The following is a 22,501-nucleotide window of genomic DNA, read 5'->3' as shown; positions in this document are numbered from 1 at the left end:
AAACTTACGTGCAAGAAAATCTTTGTGTAGCAAAGGCCAATTACACTCAACCTTCAGGCAGAGGTGAAATTAAAAGTATAGACATTATACCCTTGGGAAAACCACTACATGGATTGAGGGCGGATCTCAGGACAAAAAGCCAATTAAGGGTGTGGTATCCAACAAACTGCTTCATTTTGATAAAATAACTCAGGATAAAGAGCCAAAGTGTGTGTCTTTCCCAGTGACCTCTAATAGACTCACATTACCTGATACCAAGGGGATGTGAAGAGGTGAGACTAGATGTGTGAGAAAGCAGAGAAACGTAACACCTAAGAAAGCACATCTTACAAAGGACTGTGGATATGGATACTGGCACATACAGTTGATTGGAATCAAATAGATAGGAAGCCTATTACATTTTTAGCAGTTTTATTGACAGAAGAACTAGGACAAGAAGAGAATCCTGCATGGCCCACAAGGAGCTCTGTTGTTCCCTATTTCAGATGTGACCAGAAGGATAATGGAAAAAGAAGAATTTTCCAGAAGGTAGAGTCAGGGCCACAGAGAACTATAGAAAAACAAGTCCCTGCACCCACTGGAGAGTAGATTTCAAGGAATATCCACCCCCACCCCCAAGGATAGAAGGCCTTAACCATATTTTCCAATCAGCATTTTAATTGTTATGCACCAGTAAAGGTTATGTATCATGAAGCGTTTCTTTTCCAAATAGGAGTGCTTTTCTGGTTGTGCTGTATTTGTTTCATCATTGTATATTGGGTGCTTGAGATGAATGCAATTTGTCTTTTTGGTTCAAAGGGCTTATATCAAGAGAAACTATATCAAGGTCTGACATAGAGACTACTGTGTACCTGCCTTACCCTGAAATGTAAAGGGAACCTGACTCTGAGCTAAACTTTCTAACTAGACAGGATTTGGGGGTTGTCTCCTCTGAGATGGGAGTGTGCTCTACATGGGAGAAGAGTGACTCAAATATCTGGTGAGCAGAAGGGCAAACTGGTAGACATTACATCTCCTCACCAGTATTTCAAATTTTCTTCTCCTTCCACTCACACAGGAGAATTGTACTTCCCCGCTCCTGTGAATTTTGGTGGTCATGGAGCTTTTTGTCCAGTGAAATATAAGCAGAAGTGACCCGAGTCTCACACATTTAAGTACCACTACAAACTATCTATTCTCTCTTCTTGTTGCTACAACTGATGATGTTCCCAAGGGGCAGATTCTCCATCAGCCCATATATTGTAGAGGAAGAATAGAAATCTTTATTGTTCTAAGCCACTGAGAATTTGAAATTGTTTATTCCCAGTGCATAATATAGCCTATCCTAATGGATATTGGTATACAAGTTAAAATATATAGGTAAATAACTTAAAAAAATATAGAATGTAATTCTAAACTATTAGGGGAGAAAAGGAATTTTAAAAATTTAAAAATTAATCAAGAAGAAAGCGTAATAGAAATAAAAAACAAACACAGAGCTATACATAGAGAGCAACAAATAATGTGGTAGAAATAAATTTAAATATATTAATCAGATTTTTGTAAGCTCATTCTGCATTAACAAGTCACCCACAAATATCAGTAAATTACAGAATCTAAGGTTTATTTCTCATGCACATTACATGGCAGTCGTTAGTTGGCTTTACCTGTTCCATCTGGGACACAGAATGAAGGAACAGCCTCAGTGTGGAATGCTGCAGGGATTGTGGCAGAGAATAACTCAGAACAATATGTTGACTCTAAAAGCTTCTGCTCAGAAGTGGCACATTTACTTCCATTCAATTTTAATTGGTTAAAAAAGAATCACACGGCCAACCCTGTTAACAGGCTTACATGTTAACGGGGTTAGAAGAGTAACACTTTAGCAGGGATATGCCTGGAAAAAAGGGGCCTTATGAGGAGGAGCTGTTAGGGTCAGTGAATATTTTGATAATGTAAGTTTCTACCATACCAAATATAAAACTGATCCTAATCAATGGAAATTGTCTAAACTATCCAATTAGAAGCCAAAGGCTTGTCAGACTGGGTTAAAAATAATCCAACTTTATGCTCTTTGTAAGTGCCTCGTCTAAAACACAGGGACATAAAAAGCATGAAAGTCAAAGCCTGGGAAAAACAGACTAGGAAAATACTAAATGAAGAAATCTGGTGTAGCTATACTAATATCAGACAAAATAGACTTTAAAGCAAAAAGCACTTCTAGAGATACAGATGATCACTATATAATGATAAAAGCTTTAATTCATCAGGAAAATATAGCAATTCTAAACTTGTATGCATTCAATAACAGTCTCAAAATACAGGGACAAATTTACCATCACAGCAGATTAATTTCTCATAGCAAATCAAAGAGACAAAAAAAGGAATATAAAAACTCTGAGCAACACAAGTAAAAAGCTTAACGAAAAGGATAGATATATGTACAACACTGCACTCAACAGCTACAGAATATTGTTTATGATAGCGCCTAAAACAAGTCTCATCAAATTTTATTTTATTTTTTCAAGTATCTTCTTTTTAGTGACTTAAGTATCAGCTCAGAGACTCACAATTTCAACAGTCTCATTTCCTCGTTCTGTGCTTTGGAAGGGACAGGAACTGCCTTTCCTGCCTTGGCTGCGTTTCAGTTGAAACGTTGTCTTGTAAATAATTTCCTGGGCTGGGTGCAGTGGCTCACGCCTGTAATCCTAGCACTCTGGGAGACCAAGGCGGGTGGATCGCTCGAAGTCAGGAGTTTGAGAGCAGCCTGAACAAGAGCGAGACCCCGTCTCTGCTAACAAAAAAAAAAAATTAGCTGGACAACTAAAAAAATATATATATAAAATTAGCTGGGCATGGTGGCACATGTCTGTAGTCCCAGCTACCGGGAGGCTGAGGCAGGAGGATCCCTTGAGCCCAGGAGTTTGAGGTTGCTGTGAGCTAGGCTGACACCATGGCACTCTAGCCCGGGCAACAGAGTGAGACTCTGTCTCAAAATAAATAAATAAAAATAAATAAATAATTTCCCAACAAGCACTGCAAATTCAAACAAGGCCTAGCTTCCTCCAAGGGGCAGGATGTCGGGGCATCCACTGCCACTGCTCCTGAGGACCTGTCTGTGGCCGCCACAGGAGAGGGGTGCACGAAGAGGGGATGCCACTCTCCTGAACTTGACTCTCCTGAGCTGGACTCTCCTGAGCTGCGAGGGGCAGCTGTTTCCCTTCCGCTATTCGTCGCTCTCCAGACAGACGAAGAAGAATCTACTCCTGCTTGCCAGGGCTTATGTAATCTTATTCCTGAGAAACTTATTGCTGGGGCAGATTCTCTAGCACCACCCTGAGTGATGGGAAACTGAGATTTTGTACAAAAAAACCTCAACCGGCAGGTTGTTCTTGACATTCATGGTCTTAGCTAGAAGATTTAATGAGTTAATGCTGTACTTGGGCCTTTCTTGGGAAGACCTGGATTCAAGTCCTTGGTAGAGCTGCCAAAAAAGTGGCTCAGGCCACTTATGGGTATGCCCACAACAAAATGAGAGACTGTATGAGACCTGTGAGGCTGAATGGCCTGTAGTTTTAACTGGAAAACTATGGCAACCCAGACCCAAACCAACCATGCTAGCTCTTGCTGGGTGGCAGACTGTTGTCAAGCTTTGTTGTCACTCCTTTGGCACTTAATCTGATCCTTGTTCTTAAGAATAGCTCTCTTTTGTAACGAGAACAAGAGTGGAAAGTTGGGAGGCCTGTAAAAGGCAAAAGAACGAAGTTTTATAAAAATGTATGACCACCCACGTTTTAGGGACCATGGACTCTTCCCTAGCTCACCACATTCTTCAAACAATAAAGCTCACTGCCTATGGCCTTAGCCACTTCAGGCACCACAAACCCCTCACTGCTTGAAATTACCTTATATGGCAGTCCGACAAATGAAATTCTTAAAAAAAAAAAAAAAAGGCAGTAAAACCTCAGAACTTCTGTGCAACACTTGTAACCTGCCCACCTATTAAATAAGCAGAACACCAAACCAACTGAGAGCTATGCAAGTGGCAGGCTGCCCTGAGCAGAGCCCTGCCTGCACACCCATGACCACCGTGACGCAGGAGCAGGGTCCGGTTGTGCTGGAAGAGAGGTGGTCTAGCTCCTGACTTTCGCTTGACCTTGGGAGCCCCCAGTCCTAACACTGTATTTGGCAACTGGATTTATCCAGCCACATAAGAGGCAAGGGGAGCAGACCGGTTTTCAGCTCCTTCCTGTGTTTCTAGCAGGGAAGGAAGGCAATGGCTTTAGTCCCTCTGCCTTTAGGTAAGAAGGCAAAGGCCCCTGAAATCCAGGTAGAGAGGATACAGGGAAGGTCTTGTGTCTTTTCCCAATTCAGGACGGGTAGGATGGGCTCCTGGAGAAAGACAGTCCTTCTAGCACATGATCCTGAAGGCTTCTAGCACCAACAGCTCACCAACTCCTTCCCTTCTGCCTGTAGGCAAAGAGGACAGGAAGCGGAAGAGCCCTTCTCCTGATCTGTGCCTGTTTAGAGAAGGCAAGAAGGCATCTGCCACACACCCTCCTGACTCCACCCCTGAGGGTACGAAAGCTCTGGGCAGGTCAGTGCAGTTCAGTGAAAGCCTCTGGCTCTTCTGGGATAAAGCCCTTGTAGGGGATCTTGTTCTCGTCCAGGGCCCGGGCTGTAAGGCACTGCAGGGTCACATAGTGGAAGAGCTGCATGGTGCCCCTGGCCAGCAGCTTCTCATCCAGCAGCTGGTAGACCAACTTCTTGAAGGCATTGGCAACGTCCATGTGGGCCCCTGCTTTGATCAGGGTGTGCTTGATTGCTGGGCATTTGTTCTGGGCTGCTGTGTGCAGTGGGGTGTTGTCATTAAGGTCCCTGCTGTCCGGATCAGCCCTGCAGTTGAGCAACAGCCTGAAATCTCTAAGAGCTCTGAAGTATACATTACACCACAGGATCTTTCCCGCTTTATAACAAGGAAGTGAGGCTCTTGTACCTCCATACCAGCCATCAGGCAGTCATTGTTTACAGGTTGTTGCAGGGAAGAGTGCGTAACTTTCAGACACCTCCTGGTGATGTTGCGTCAATCTACCAAGGGCAAGCCACTAGAGACTGTTCAGGTGTAAGCTGTTAGCAATAGCTGGAAAATGGACACACTGAATCAATAAAAGAAAACCCAGGTAATCTGGACAGAACACCAACATTTTCTGCTATGCTCCCTTCCTAGTACCACTCAGGTCCACTTGCTTCATGCATTAGGTTCACTCTATTCTTTTATGACTTCTCCAGGATTTTGGTTGATTACAGTTTCTAGGAAAATTTAGAAAGTTGGTAGGGGGTTGGATCATAATCCCAAAAGACACTATCTTGAATGCCATAATCCTGAAATATCAAAATCCTAGTGTCTAAAGTCTCCAAAAACACAGTCACAAGAGAGTTGCATCGTGTTAAGCAGAACTATTACCTTGTTATTGTCTTTATTTGGAAATTAAATATGGTTTAAGAAGATGTGTGTGGGTGCCAGCTTGACAAGGGGTGGACTTGTAGACTTAATTTTAGGTGTCACCTTGACTGGATTAAGGAATACCTAGAAACCCAGTAAAGCATTATTTTGGGTGTGTCTGTGAGGATGTTTCCAGAGGAGACTAGTGTGCAAGTCTGAGCGGATTAGCTGGAGAAGATCTGCCCTCAACGTTAGCAGGCACCATCCAATTGGCTGGGAGCCCAGAGAGAGCAAATAAAGAGAGCAAATTGGTCTCTCTGAGAGCTGGGACAAACTTTTCTTTTGCAGTCTTGGACATCAGAACTCTAGGCTTACTGGACTTTGGACTCCAGGACTTATACCAGCAGCCTCCTGGGGCCTGAGGCTTTTGACTTCAGACCCAGAGTGTTAGACCACTGGCTTCCCTGGTTCTGAGGCCTTCGGACTTGGACTGAGGAATGCTACTGGCATCCCAGGGGCTCCAGCTTGCAGACAGCCTCTTGTGGGACTTGTCAGCCACCTAAATTGCATGAGCCAATTCCCCTAATAAATCACCTTTCATATATCTATATCCATATCCTATTGGTTCTCATTTTCTGGAGAACCCTGATTAATAGATTTGGTATTGGGGAAGCCCAATTTCCAATCAGTCAAAAGTGTAGTTTATTATATCTCAAACAAGAAGCAGTACAATTAATCAAAGTATGAGCCTAAACAATAGACACAGGTTTGCCATCTTAATGGTAGCTTGTTTATGCCAGCAGCGAAGAAGCCTGGAGAGCGAGTGGCGATGAAATCACAAAACGCGTTTTCCACAGCTTGTTGAGAATTAAATATTTTTCTTTCCAAGAAATGATCCAAAGCCTGGAAGAAGTGGTAGTCAGTTGTTGCAAAGTCTGGTGAATATGGTGGATGACAGAGAGTTTCCAAGTCCAGCTGTTTTAGTTTGAGCAGCATTGTTTGTGCGACACATGGTCGAGAGTAGTCTTGCAAAAGGATTGGCCTATCTCTGTTGACCAATCTCAGCTGCTTCATCACAAGGATCCTCATCATTTCATACAATTAGTTGCAGTAGGCAGCTGCAGTAATCGATTGGCCAGGTTTCATGAAGCTGTAGTGGATAATACCAGCGCTGGACTACCAAACAGACAACATTAGCTTTTTTTGATGAACACTTGGTTTTGGACTGTGTTTTTTCATCTTTATCCAACTGTTGTGCCAAATGCTTGCGAATGTCAAAAAGAATCCATTTTCCATCACATATAACAATACAATGTAGAAATGGTTCACCTTTATGTCATGACAGCAAAAAAAGGCAAGCTTCAAAACGATTTCTCTTCTGACACTCGTTTAACCCATGTGGAACCCATCTATCCAGCTTCTTTACCTTGCTGATTTGTTTCAAATGGTCCAATATTGTTGGAATAGTAATGTCAAACATTGCTGCTAATTCACATGTAGGTTGAGATGGATTCGCTTCCACCACAGATTTCAGCTCATCGTTATGCTTGGTTTCAGGTCGCCCATGTGGCTCATTTTCAAAATTAAAATCACCAGAAGGGAACTTCTCAAATCATTGACGTACTGTGCATTCATTAGCCACATCCTTCCCAAACATTTCGTTGATATCTCGAGCTGTCTGCACTGCACTGGTTCCACGATGGAACTCATATTCCAAAATAACATAAATGTTTGACTTATCTGTGATTTCACAAAAATTGCTCTAAAAAATTTTTGAAAGGTAATGACAAGCCAACACGTGTGTTTGAAAGACTGAGGATATATAATATCTTCACAATAAAAATAAAACAAGAAGTGTCAAAGTGAAATGTTAGAGATATCAGCTATCAAACTTAGTACTTAAGGAAATCAGATATTTCATACTTAACCTTAATGCCATTCCTTCTTACTGTATTCCTTACAAAACAATGAAAGAGATCTGTGAAATTGTTCCCTCAAAAAAAAAGACTGTGATGGGTTAAGTGTGATGAGGCTATGTAATGGTGAAAGCTAAAGGTTTAAAAGCTAGTTATTATTACTGAGTGCTGTGAAAGCAGAAAATTGCTTAATTGCAACCACTGAACAGTAACCAGACTTTCAAATGTACTCACAGAATTTGTAGACCACAACCACTCTCGAAATGCAAGTGCAGCGAATATTTAGAAGACTATAGCAGAGAAAATGTGGGTGAAAAATACAAGAAATCTTCCCTGTCATATCATTCAATCATGTGTGACTTCTGCCCCTTCACACATAGCACCATGCTTGCCTTCAAAAAACACACTTTATCAGAGAATAAAAAGAATTTGACAAATACAGTGATCTTCTGAACCATAGACACTTGCTGATATTGCAGTTCCTCCGGTGTCACAAAATATATTATTATATGGTGAACTATTCTTGACTAGGGATTTGACTGTTGAAGAAGATAGACTTCTTATATTTGCCACTAAATCTAACACAGAAAAGCTAGCACATGCTTCACTTTGGCTAATGGATGGCACTTTCAAAACTGTCCTCACTTTTATTTTTTTTAATCAACTATATACAATTCATGCCCTTGTTGGATCTGAAAATTCTAAAACTTATCTTCTTGTTTATATATTAATGACTGGAAAAAGTGAAGCATTTTATAAGTGTTTATTTGAAGCTTTGGTGGACTTCGCAGAAGAAAATGAATGTCAATTGAATCCCCAAACCACAATGACAGATTTTGAATTAGGTGCAATCAAGGCTTCTAAAAGTAAATTTCAAGGTGTTAACAATAAAGTTTTTTTTTTCCATTCAGCCCAATGCATTCAGCAGAAAATTCAGATGAGTGCCAAATCTCACCTGGATTGGCCATGTAATATGGCAAGATGAAAACTTCAGTTTAAAAATGCATCTTTTGTGTGTATCGACATTTCTTCCAGCTGATGACATTAGGAGCTTTTAAAAGTTAAAGCTGAATTTGCCTGAAGAATCCAACAAGGTTACTGACTGGCTTGAAAATACTTATTAGGTCCATGATAGAATAAGAAGACACTTAGGCAATGGTGTTCGATCACTACTATTTCCACCAAATGGGTGGTCTCTATATAAGTGCATGCAAAATGGATTTCTGAGTGCCCAAAACAACATAGAAGCATGGAACAAAAGATGGGAAAATTTCATAGGAAATGCTCATGTCCATGTAATCAAATCATAGAATAATTTCAAAAAGAGCAGGACCACGTAGAAAATGAATGTGAACATATTCTCCGAGGAAGGCCATGTCCTAAAAGAACAAAATAGCTATTCGTTGCAATGTAAGACTTCAAAATATAGTTAATCATCACGAAAGTTGGCCAGCTCTATGTACTACCTCTGTGCAGTTGCCCATAATTTGTTCCTGTAATATACTTTTTTTTTTTTTTTTTTTTTGAGACAGAGTCTCACTTTGTTGCCCGGGCTAGAGTGAGTGCTGTGGTGTCAGCCTAGCTCACAGCAACCTCAAACTCCTGGGCTTAAGTGATCCTCCTGCCTCAGCCTCCCAAGTAGCTGGGACTACAGGTATGCACCACCATGCCCGGCTAATTTTTTTCTATATATATTTTTTTAGTTGTCCAGATAATTTATTTCTATTTTTAGTAGAGATGAGGTCTCGCTCAGGCTGGTCTTGAACTCCTGACCTCGAGCGATCTACCTGCCTCGGCCTCCCAGAGGGCTAGGATTACAGGTGTGAGCCACCGCGCCCGGCCTTGTAATATACTTTTTTATATGTTGAATTTTCTTTTTAGTTTTTTTCTTTGATGTTTTAGTTTTTCCCCACTATTTTAAATTGTCAGCATTATTTTTTATAATTCATTATGTTATACATTTCATCTTCCCATTACTTTCAATACTGGAGGTATAAATTGTATAAAGACTTTTAGAGAGTTCTAATTTGTGTTATATATTTTCTTCCAAATTTGACTCCACAAAGATGCAATATCACAACGGTGACTTTGTAAGCATTGTGTGTACATAAAAATGCTGAAACTTCCTCAGTAAATGAAGAGATGTCCTTTTTGTTTATCTGCACTTGTAAAAGATAAGATTTCTCAAAATCTCAGCTTTTTGGGCTACTGCATATGCATTGGTGACCCATCACAGTTTTTGATTGATCTTGTCAAAAGACAGGCTGTCTGTCACGATATTTCAGGTGATCACAGTTATATTAATATAAGCTATTTCTTTATGAATATAGTTCATCTGCTTATAACTATTATATCCGTATGACTGTTGTTAGTATACCTAAGTGTTTATGCTTGCAAATATGTGATTATTTATTGCCTATTTTATCATATAAAGTAGCCTAGCAAGTGTTCTGTCATGTTTTTATGTGTTTCTCAAACATCCTCTTTTTAAAATATAAATAAATATCTTTTAAAGGATTTTTATATTATTTTTTTTCCAGATTTATACTTTTGGGATTTTGATATTTCAGGATTGTGATTTTGGGGATTTTAGACTTTAGGGATTTTGATCTTTTGGGATTTCAGCATTTGGGATTGTGTCTTTCAGGATAATCATTGGCTCCCAGTTAGTGGGATGAAACTATTAACTTCCACTGCTGCAGTTGGTCCTAAGGTCAGAAATGACACTGATTCTTCTCTTTATTTGCTACCCATTCTCTATTTCCATCACTGTCAGACAGCACTTCTGTTGGTCCAAGTGGATTGGCTGGTAGTGTCACTTGAGGGGTATGAGATTTTGGTTACCATACACTTAATCTGGCCACAGTTGCTCTACTCAACAATTTACAGTTTAAATGAGGGTTGAGATTACCAAGAGATACCCCAGTGGCTCCTGTGAGTCCTAGATATATTCTTCCCTGCTACCATTATGTAGCAGTAATAATTATCATGAATCCTCATCATTATCAAAGTCAATTACCCCTTCAAGTATGGAAACCTTTTTCTTGCTGGCCTACTGGCACAATGGGCCTAAAATGATCAGTGGCAGCCACAGCTTTAAGGTTAGTTACTATCTCTATGGAGTCACTATAGATTCACTTTTTAGGGACATTTAATATAAATGGAATCATACAATATGTGTTATCTGACTGGCTTCTTTCACTGAGCGTAACAGTTTTGCAATTCATCCATGTTGTAGCATGTATCAGTACTTCATTCCTTTTTATTGCCAAATAATATTCCATTGTATGGATATGCCATATTTTATTTATCCATTTACCAGCTGATGGACATTTAGATTGTTTCTGCTTTTTGACTACAGTGAATAATGCTGCCATGAACATTTATGTTCAAGTTTTTGTGTGATTGAATGTTTTCATTTTTATTGGTGATCTCAGGGAAACTGGATTCAGGCATCTCTAGGAAGGAGAGCCTTCAGTCCTCAGTGAAGTTGGGCTCAGGTTTACCCCCTCCTGCTGAGGAGGGAGGAGAGGCAGTGTCCCCAGTCCCAGCTAGTTCATTGTTAGGCAACCAAGGAGCACTCCCAGGATCACCACCAGTATAGAGTTTCTACAAACATCTATAAACTAATGGTAAAAACTTTCTCTTTTATAATCGGAAACAAGACATTTCTATACAACATCGTACTGAATGTTCTAGTCAGTAAAAAGCAAGGAAAAGAGTTAAAAATTTCAAGGACTGGAAAGAAAGAACCAAAATTGTTATTATTTGGAGATGCATAGAAAAATCAAAATAATTAATAAAGTATTGGAATATTTGGAATCAAAACCAAGATACACAAGTCAGTTTCTTTTACATATACCATCAAAACCATGGCTAATTTTAAATATAAAACTTAATTTTAAAAAGATTACATATGACATATGAAAATAAGACCAGGATAAATCTAACCAAAAATATACAAATCTTCCCTGGGAGAAAGTGTAACAGTTTTTTGAAGGACACTGAGGATGACTTCTTATAAATGGAAAGTTTATATACAGGTAGATTCAGTATTGCAAAGGTGTCAGGTCTCCTCAAATTGATTTATAGATTCAATTCAATCCCAATCAAAAGTGGTTTTTTTGATATTCCAAAAGAAAAAGAATAAAGTGGGAGACTTGTTCTGTTAGATATCAAGGCTTATAACTAAGCTACGTTCATAAGCTTGCATTGCATTTGTACAGAAACAGACAAAAATAGGCTAATAGATCAGAATAGAGAACTCTGAAACAGACCACATATGTATGCAAACTTGATTTATGAGAGGTAATATTGCAGATCATTGGGTTAAGAATCCTTCAATAAATGTTGCAGGGAAAATTGTTTATCCAAACGGTTAGATATGAAACTGGAATTTAAATTTTTATAGCCCCTTTGAATTTTGATTTTTCATCCTCAAATAGTATTAAAACTGTGCATACTGTATGATCCAGAAATTCTACTTCTGGACATACATGCTGGAGAAACTTACACATTTCCACCAGAGCTCATGTGCAAAAACATTCATAGTAATACTATATGTATACTATATGTATTACTATACTAGTAATACTATATGTATTCATATCAAAAGATGGGGGAAACGTTCAACATATCCACTGAAAGGAGAATCATGAATTAGTTGTGGACAATGAACATAAAATATAGTAAAGAAAATGAATGTATGCAGCTACATGAATCAATATGAACAAAACTTTCAAAGATAATATTGAGAAGGAAAAGTCTCCAAATAGTATACACAGTATGATTTCACTTATATTGAGTTTGTAAGCATGTAAAAATATTATATATATATAATCTAGGTATACTTACATCTGTAGTTAAAATGTAAAAATAAAATAAAGTAAAATAAGGAGAGTGATAAACAAATAGTTTAAAAATTCAGGCTCATTAATACCCTGACGAGCTGGAGTGGGGAATTGGTTTAGGTTAGGGAGGGTGAGGCATGAAATCGGGGCAGACACTTCAAATATAACGTTCTATTTCTTAGGCTGGGTGATATGTCTAGAGCTTTTTCTTTTATTTCGACTCTTAAGGCGTGAATGTTTGGTGTCCCTACAAAATTCGTATGTTGAAATTTAATCGCTACTGTGGAGATAATATGAAGAGGGGCCTTTTGGGAAATGATCACATCATGGGGGCTCCATCCTTGTGAATGGGATTAACACCCTCATAAAAGAGGCTTCAGAGATCTGCCTGACCATTCCACGTTGGGGCACAGTTTTTGTCCCTTCCACCATCTGAGGATGAAGCAACAAGACACCACCTTGGAAGCACAGAGCAACTTTCATCAGACATGGAACCCGCTAGCACCTTGATCTTGGACTTCCCAGCCTTTATAACTTTCACAAATAAATTTCTGTTTACCCAGTCTAAGGTATTTTTATATTAATTTATATTAATAGCAACAGGAACAGACTAAGACAGCTAATGTTATATTTTAAACATATAAATATTTCTTTATAGGCATTAAACATTTAATAAAATTGTTGTGGACACTCTAGATTCAGGATGGATCCCCCACCCAAAGCTTGGTTTGGCTTGTACACCACTCCCCCAGGAGGCAGGGGGAAGCACGGTGGCTCCAAGCAGACCCAAAAATGGGTTGAGAAAGCAGAGAAGGAAGATTGGCTTGGGGTTTTTAGGGTGACTAGGGAGTGAGACCAGGGCAAGAGTCTATTGCATTGTTTGAACTTCCAGCTGGTACCAAAGGAGAGATCACCTGGGCTTTCTTATCAGCTTGCCCATGTGTGGGACAGAATCGGTGGAGGAAAAGGTGAGGTTTAAAAGATGTCAGAATTAAACATAAAAAAATGGAGTTAGATTCTTTATTACAAAATTTTTTTACACAGAATTGTATACAAAACAAAGGGAATATCTCCCATTTTGGAAATAACATGTCTGAAGAGAAAAGAATGTCACCTATCTGTTTTAGAAACCATTTTTCTTCTCCCAGGAATAGCCCATTAGAGGAATAATTATAGTCAAAATGTTAAATATAGTGGAAATTGAAGTTATTTACTGCTCCAAAGAAAATGAAATGTCAAGGGAGATTATTACAATAATATAAAGTTAGATACCAAGTCCTGTGGAGTAAAAAGAATGAGAATTACTTGTGATGTTTAAAAGTTCCTAGCATTATACAGTGGAACAGATATCATTTGGGGCACGTGATATCTAGCTGAGCCCAAAAGGAATCATTTGCTTTCCCATCATGATAGTGAAGAAATTCTGCATCTGTAGACCCACTAATTGCAAATGAGCACCAGGCATGAAGCCTTCTCCCAGAAGGTATTTCATTCTTACTGAAAAGATAAAGACAATCAATTACAAGTGTACATCAATTTTTGAGCCACCTACTGGATACTGCTATGGATATAAAGATGAAAAAGATTCAATCTCTGTTCTCTAGGGGCTCACAGTCTCTTCTTGTACTACTTTTGCAGTCTGAAGTGTGAAAATGTGGATTTACAGAAAAACTGTAGCCATTTTTCTGTAATGATAAAATAATCAGATTGCTTTCAACATACTTTAGTATTGAAGAATTCACAAGAACCATTAGGAACTCTATCGATAGACTGTATGATATATGCAAAAGGAAATAATATGCTTAAAAAAATTTTTGATAAATAGGTTGGATGATGAGACCCTGCGACCGTAAGTCAATAGAGCTAAAGGTAGAGAAAGAGATAGCTAAATTACTTTGCATTCACAAAGATGAGAAATGTGGAAAGAAAGGAAAATGAGAGGAGGGTATGTTCAAACTGGAAATGTCTAAGGAACTTTTAGGAACAGAATTATATACCCTGAAATTATAAATTGTTGGCAGAAATGAAATGAAAACTCCCCCATCACCCTAATTTTTAATAAAGTCTTTTATACACACAGACAGACAGACAGAAACACACACACACACACACACACACACACACAGACCCTTTTGAATAGGACTGTTTTGAGTGAAAAGAAAGAGGCTGAGCTTAACATCTAGTTTAATGCATAATAATCAGGTCAGCATAACTTTAATAATATCAAAATACCTATTATGCACTAAGTGGTGTTTAACCTCTTTAAATACACTAACATATTGAAGTTTTTATAGTAATTATTTAATAATACTCCGTGCAAACATACAAGGTAAGCAATAATATTTTCACCATTTTGTGAGGCACCAGAAGCACGGAGAGGTTAAGTAATTTGTCCAAGGTCACACAGTAGCGAAGAGGCAAAAATAGATTTTAACTTAGGCAGGCAAGGTAAACAGGGTATGGAAACTATCTATAACTGAACGCATTCAGTGGAATAGGAATATGTAGTTGATGGGGATCCTGGGGAACACAGACTTTTCTAGAAATTCATAGAAATCTTGGGGAAAGATTTGGAATTTCTACAATTCAGGAATGGTGCTTTAAATCAGTCTTGGCCATATTTTAAAGATCTCCCCAGCTTGTTCATTCATACTCTCTCTCTCTCTCTCTATCTCACACACACACACACACACACACACAGTTCCAGTTTTGAGTTTCTTGATTTTCATCTGAGAGTTCATAAGCAAACAGAAAGTTGAATGTCTGCACTTTATAAACACTTCCCCATTCTACCTAGAGCTCTGGTTGTAGCCATCTTCCTCTTGTTAAGCCACACCTGAGCCTATTTGGCACTGTTTCCCTGGTAACATACGATGCTCTTTGTTCAGTCCGTCTCAGAGGGGTCTCTAGCTGTCTGCCACAGATGTCAGCACACCTTTTAAAGGCCTCATTATTCTCACCACATGGTGTCCATGTGCGGAAAGTAACCTTGCAGATAAGGTTAATCCTAACCCTAGGCTTCCAGCATTCAACTTTTCCCTGCCTCCCCTCCTCAGCAAGCTTTCTGGCCCCCGATGTCACTTCCTTCCTCTCTCCTGGTTAAGAGGAGTACAGAATCTTCCTGGAGGCAGCACTCATACTCATTGTCTCCAGGAAGAGAAAACTAAAGGACAGAAAGGAGAGGCAGCATCTGGGAACATTTTCACTTAAACTCTTTCAATTGAAGTATCTGTGCATGTATGTAAATATTTTATACAAATGTGATTTATGCAAATGTGAGTTATACAAATGTGATTACACACACACACACACATACACACCCCTTATTTGGACCAGAGCTGAGATACCAGGCATCATTCTAAGTGCTTTACCTATATTTATTAATTTTGTCTTCACCAGATGAGGAAAATGAGACCTAGCATGCCCAAGGCAGTATACTAGTGCCAAGTTAGGCTTCCCTGACAAAGTTTCCTTTAACTGTCACTGAATGGATGAGCACATATAAAGCAGGCCTAGCCACATTCTTGGCTTCATATGCTGCCCAAAGGCCTATGGGAAATAACTTTATTGGGGTTTATTCTTGGAGTTAAAGTATATTCATACCTGCCTGATGGTGGAGGTAGCCAAGCTACGGGGTGTTCCCCATAGTAAGGAAGGAACCAGATATTCTGTGCTGGAATTAACAGTGATGCCTGAGTGGCAATGGCAGTGTGCCAGATGCCATGTGAGTCTGCCCTTGAACATGCCTTCAGCCAGCAACCCCACCCTTTAAGGGGAACAGTAGAATGTGGGAAACATTAAAGTGCTCTGCCACCAGAGCTTAAGCAACTCTCCTTCCAAAAGAGCTACATACAAAAGGAAGAGTTTCCTTACAGACAGCTGATTCAGAGGTGGGCAGCTCTGGGTGGCAGCAATACAGAAGCAGGTGCCTGAACCTTAAAGAGCTTTGGAGGTAGACAGCAAGCAGCACCACCACAAACAAGAGTGTCGGGAGAGCTGGTCAACTAAGGACCAGCAATGCATAGATGAGAATGTGCAAGTTTATAGACTCAAGAGGAGCACAGAACAGAACTACAGAGCAAAGGCCTCAAGAGCCAAGCAGTCTAAGCTGATGTCCTAGAACAGAGGACAAGTTCTGACAATGTGTACCATGGCCCGGCCCTTTTGGAGACACCTAAGACACATGAAGGAGGAAAGCCTTAAGTCCTGCCACTTGCCAGATGGGGCTTGTTGAAGACCAAGAAACAAAGTGCTCAGATGATCTTACTCAGGACCACTAACAGGTAGATTTATGCTTGGGATGCATAAATATATAAATTTATGTGTGCGTTTACCATAATTTCTTTCCATGTAAGATACATGCTTTAACCTCTTTCTCTGGATCTCAGTTTCCTTTTCTGTAAAATAATATTGTAGTAAGATTCCTTTCAGCTCTACAGTTTTGTCTCTGAGCAAGTGATTGGAATGCTTTGCCAAAAGTCTTTTAGCAAATATCACTCTTTTCTACAATGGCCCCCATTTCTGTTTGTTAATTTCCATCCTGGGGGCCACCCCCTGGCTCATTTACTTATCCCTTATGCCTGGACTACTGCTGTTTCTGCACACTGGCCTCTCAACTTCACCCTTTCCTTCAAGTTATTCCTGCTGCTTTCCTCTTTTAAACCCTACATTTTCAATAAAATATTTGATTCTGAAATCTTCAGGGGTTCCCACTTCAGATATGAAAAAGGTTCTCCATAATATATCCGTAACAAAATTAGTCTTCTCTCTCCAGCTACCACTCCATTTCTTAGTTCCCCTTAACTGCAAAATATTTCTCAGAAGTTTTCCAGATTTGCTGTTTTTACTTCCTTAATTCCCATTCTCTCTTTGATCCACTCCAATTAGATTTTATGCCCACGCTTCCTCTATACAGGTTCCTGATGGCCTTCCTGTTGCCTAGTTCAATGATCAGGTCTGTATCTTCCTCTCACATAATGTCTCAGAAGCATTAGACACAGGTGGACACACTCTCCTTCATTCCCAGGTCATGCCAAAGTGAATCATTACATTTTCAAGGATTAAGAAGATGATACAAGTGAATAACATGATCAAGGAAGCTAGATTCCATTGTGATCCCCTTCTTTCCTTCCTCTGGCATACCCTGCTTTAGAGGACCATGATCCATTCCTCATATCTTTCTTTTCCAAAATACCAATGTTCCTTCTCTGTCATTATTCTCTGAGCTATTCAAATTCCACTGATTTTCAAAAGGATTTGCTCCATAGCTGCTTTATAAACCATGTTGTCCTACCAACCTCTTTGTCAATGCCTTTCAGGTAGAACTAGAGACTTGTTGATAAAAATGATTACTGTATATTTCTCACTTATTTACATGGATATAGTTTTATAATAAGAATGTTTCTTTAGCAGCCTGGGACTCTCCAGGGACTATCACCTGGTTTTCAACCATCCTGGGATGCACATCCCACAAGTGCATCAACTCTAAAACTAAGAAGTAAATTTGTAGAGGTCTAGGATGATTTGACTTTGCCATTTATTCCTAAGGACATTTTTCCTTTTTTTTTTTTTTTTTTTTGAAAATACACTTTATATCTGCCAAAAGGTCTTCATACACTAAGAATTGAGGGAAATATCCATTAACCAGATGCTAGGTAACTATTTCATCTTAGCTCTTAGCCCAGTTTTATGAAGTCCCCAGGCAGTCTGCTGTTTTCTTTCCATCTTTCAGAGTCTTCCGATATTGTTTGTTGTGCTACATCCAGGGTTTTTTAGTTGTAAAGGAAAATACTAGGGAGAATGGGAATACTCCATCATGGACAGAACCAGAAGTCCTCTATCCATACATTTTAAAAGGGATAGGCATTATTTTAATATATAGATATATCATAATTTATATATATCAGAGCTGTTTTTATAGACATATACATAGACTATCTCCATTTTTCTTGTCTTCAAAATTACTAACAGTATTGTAAAGAACATCTGAATATTACTGTGCAAAGGTGGAAGTGTTAGGTCAAAAGCAATAACTATTTTAAATTTTTATACACTTACCAAATTTATATCAAATTAAATAATACCAACATTGAATGCATATGCATACTTCTGCACATTTTCATTAACCCTGTACATTGTCAAATGTTTTAATCTTTGCCAATCTGATAGGTAGAGAATACTATTGAATATCTCATTGGTTCATATTGCTTTGGATATTTTTAAGGTTGAAAAGAGTCTAAGCATTCAGTGATAACTTGCAGATAGCTTTACATTATTCAAATAGTCTAGTGAGTTGAGATATACATATCTTGAAAACAATAAAAATCTCCCTGTGATAGGCAGATGTCCACATTATAATCCATGGAAACTAAATACGTTATTTTACATGGCAAAAAGGAATTAAGGTTGAAGATGGAATTAAGGTTGCTAAGGCTGACCTTAAGATAGGAAGATTATCCTGGATTATCCAGGTAGGCCCAGTATAAATACAGGGTCTTTAAAAGTGAAAAACGAGGCAGAAGTGGAGGTCAAAGAGATGTGATATGAGCTGGATTCAACCTGCCATTGCTGCCTTTGAAGATGGAATAGAGTCATGAGCAAGGAATGAGTGCAGCCTCTAGAAGCTGGAAAAGGCAAGGAAATGAATTTTCCTATAGATTCTCCAGAAAGGAACACAGTTCTGCCAACACCTTCATTTTAGCCCGGTGACACCCATGTCAGACTTCTGACTTTCAAAACTGTAAAATAATAAATTTGTACTGTTTTAAGCCATAGAGTTTGTGGTAACTTGTTGATGCAACAATAGAAATCTAATATAGATAGTAGGGTGGTACACAGCTACTACAAAAAATATGAAAGTAAGACAAGAATTGGGGAAGCACTGTGAGCTGTGAAGACATTGAGGTTCATGTGCATGTCTACAGGTGTAACTGACACTGGAAAGTAGGGTTAACATGGAGTTGGATAGAATTAGGAATTTTACTCTTCTGCAGAAATTTTCTCTTAACCTAACTACATTATAGCAAACTCGGGTTACCTAGAATATGAGGTATCTTCTCTCTCTGGCCCAAAGGCCCAACTTAGGAGACCACCATAGCAATATCAAAATCCTTGATACATTCAAATTTGCACCTGGCTATCAATATAATTTCAAGCATGTAATAATAATGTTCTTCCAATGATGAAAAGCAACATGGGCATGGTGGAAAAGTTATTAGTTGGAATTGGAATTCAGGAAACAGGGAACTATAGAAAGGATTGGCAATCTGCTAATGGACTCCAAGGAAACACCAGTAAATTGAGATCACATGTATCATACAAATTATAGAAAGAAGATACTCTGCTCTCTATCTTTTCATTAGGGATTATCGTGTGTGTGTGTGTGTGTGTGTGTGTGTGTGTGTGTGTGTGTGTGTGTGTATCTGGTAGATAGTATTTTCCAAACGTAGCTCCCATCCTACATTTTCTTATGCTAGATGACCTTACCATTCTGCCATCAAGAGATAGAGTCTTAATTCCCCTCCCCTTGAATCTGGGCTTAGCTGGCCTTAGTGATTTGTTTGTAACTAACAGAATAAAACAGAAACAAAAGTAGTTACTTCTGAGGCTAGGCAAAATAAAATAAAATAAAAAGTAAAATAAAAAATAAGATAAAATAAAATAAAAATAAAGTAATAAATAAAATAAATAAAATAGCTTTCACCTGGTTCATGGGGAACTCAATCTCCAGATATTGCCTCCCAGAGATGCTCCCTCGAACTCAGCACTATGCTATGGAAAGCCTAAGCACAATGGTTTTATGTAAGACAAGAGTTTTCAAAAAGCAGTAAGTGAGCATATGTAGCACATACTATAGAACAGTCAGGGAAGATAAAAATGAGAAAGTATTAGATTTAGACAGTAGTGGGTCACCGATGATATTGGCAAGGGGAATTGGGGAGTGGGTAGGGAAGAAGCTGAACCAGAAAATTCAATATTTTTTTTCAAGATGTTTATCAGAGAAGGAAAGGAGAAAATTATTAGCATATACCTGGTATTTTACAGCTCTCTTCTATATGTACTAGTGGTCTTTGTTGCATAAAGATCACTAATATTTACTAAAGAAAATAATCCACCCTGAAGATGTTATAGTAATTATGGCATATATGTAATAGTATGCTGTTTTTTACATAAGATTCCTACATGGGACAAGACCTATTACTTGAGTTCATTCCAGTAAATAGGTTGTTGGAATAAAGAACATTGAATCCAATATTTTTTGTCTTTCCAACTGCATTTGTGCCAACAAGTTAATTAGTATATTTGGCAGGCCACCCAAGATAAGACTTATAACCTTCTGAAAGTAAAAGAATATTTTGTGTTTAAAATGAAGTGTCCTTGTTAGCACAATTGGACTTAACTCACACTGAAAGGCCTAGCTCCTGTTTGAAAGCTTCATCCAAATATACCCTCAATGGAGGGTTGCAAAAGCAAACAACTTGCCCAAGGTCAAAAAGCACATAAAGGGAGTTGTTTGTGGGAGTCAGACTCAGGTCTGACAGACTCCAAGGCTGACATCTTTCTGTTGCTATACCAATGTCATCCTACATTCCCTTAAACAAGGGAACAAGGTCCCTACCCTCAGGACACTCAGGGTAGAACAGGACACAGTTACACCAGGAACAAAATCTAAGATCACGAGAACAGTAATATAACTAAAAGTAACGTACAAAGAACCGTAGAAATAAACAACAGCTACCTCTTTGGGAGCCCCTACCATTTGACAGACATTGGGCTAAACACTATATATCCTTACAAAAACTACGTGAAATACGAATTAAGCCCCTTTCCAAACCTAGAAACTGACCCTTCGGAGATTCCCAAAATTGTACAGTTAAGGAACTACATTTACTCCCAATGACGCTCCCTGGGAAGCATCATTCCGTAGTAAGAGAAATGCAAGCTTAGTAAATCATCCAGACTTGGGTTAAATCCGGCTCTGATGTTGGTTAATTTTGTTGCCTCCTGCAAGTCTCTCTCTCATTCTTAATAAAAAAAAAAAAAAAAAAGAGCTGTCTAAAAACTTTCAACCCATCGAGGCAGGGTTCCTTCCTATTCTCGGCCTCACGTATTAGATTCCTCGCAGCCTCCATCCTGCCAAACAGGTGGCCCCATGCCTTGCTGAATTCCCTCCCCACTTCTTCCTCAAGCCTCCTTGCTCTCACCACTGCCACTCCCTCACCATTGCAGGGACTTCGTGGCACAGGGTCTTGGCCTAGCGCGAGGCGCTCGTTGTCACGCATGCAAACTTGACTAAATCTCCGACTGGCTGCACACCTGCCAAGCAGGCCTAGTGCAGCCTCCTGAATCTCCAAACTCCCACCAAGAAGAGGACGTCACAGACCTGTCGCCTTTTCCGGGCTAACCTGTGACTGGTCCTCTCCCGATAGGCCTCCGCCAGGCAAAAGTAATGGATCCGTAGTAACATACTCGCGAGTCCCCCAGGAAATTGAGGCGTCAGTGTTTTCATTCCGGAACGCTGGCGTACAATCGGGTTTTAGGCACTTGAATTGGGCTGGCGGTCACCATCAACTTGATGTGGAAACCGGCACTTCCCACGTTCTGGGTCTTGACTGACTTCTGAGAACACTCCCTGGCGCATAGCCACTCGATAAAATCAGCTAAGGAAAAATATTTTAAAGCTAGTACTCTAGCCTCTATAGCTATTTGTAAGATGGAAAGTTTACCAAATTAATAGAAAAAAATTTTAATATGCTATGAAAGGTTAGGTTGAACAGTAATCAGCATACTGTCTTGCTGTCATTATAATGTTAATGCAAATGCTTACGCCACGAGACAGCCTGTCATCTTCAGTCATTTATGAGTAACTAGTTTTGACCAATACAACAGCCATGCAGCCCACCTTTCTGTGTATCACTGGAAGGCTCGAGGAATACTGAAATGAAAAGATATGATCACAGCCTTAAAGAAGCTGGCAATCTAACAGGCACACAAATGAATGTATGTCTAAAGTACAGTGTTAGGTTAGGAAACAGCCCCCACCTGTGCCATTCGCCAGGGTGAGTCAGAGAAAACCTCACCTATCAAGTATTATCTGAGATGACAGAACTGTATAAAGTGCAGATGATACAGAGTAATATCTCCCAGGCTGTACCCCTGAAATCTTTCCATCTGTCTCAGCCTTTCTATTGGCACTGAAACGTTTCTGTTTTAATCCTTGTCTTTCCACCTGACTGTTAAGAGTAGCCCCCTATTGGTCTCCACAGGAGAAACTGCTGATCACTACACCCATGACTGCAGGGCCAGATATGGAG

The 22,501-nt window shown here is 39.3% G+C and overlaps 1 protein-coding gene across 1 annotated transcript; it reads right to left on the bottom strand.

Moving 5' to 3' along the window:
- Nucleotides 1-4,577: 4,577 nt before the first annotated feature.
- Nucleotides 4,578-21,654, bottom strand: LOC123642342 (protein fem-1 homolog A-like). Its single transcript, XM_045557742.1, has 2 exons — nt 21,593-21,654; nt 4,578-4,911 (listed from the first exon to the last, which is right to left on the bottom strand). Exons 1-2 carry the CDS (start codon nt 21,652-21,654, stop codon nt 4,578-4,580), a joined length of 396 nt encoding a protein of 131 aa, XP_045413698.1.
- Between the last annotated feature and the right edge of the window lie 847 nt (nt 21,655-22,501).

This window comes from Lemur catta, chromosome 1 (genome assembly GCF_020740605.2).
Source record: "Lemur catta isolate mLemCat1 chromosome 1, mLemCat1.pri, whole genome shotgun sequence".
NCBI classification, from domain to species: Eukaryota; Metazoa; Chordata; class Mammalia; order Primates; family Lemuridae; genus Lemur; species Lemur catta.
Note: the sequence above shows the minus strand (reverse complement) of the source record. Positions and strands in the feature narration are given on the sequence as shown.

Excerpts from the sequence above, each read along its gene's own strand:
- LOC123642342 (XM_045557742.1), bottom strand. The coding sequence starts at position 21,654 with ATGTTACTACGGATCCATTACTTTTGCCTGGCGGAGGCCTATCGGGAG. Across the intron at positions 4,912-21,592 it reads CGGGAGAGGACCAGTCACAG|AGCTCTTAGAGATTTCAGGC; the intron begins GTTAGCCCGGAA and ends TGTATACTTCAG.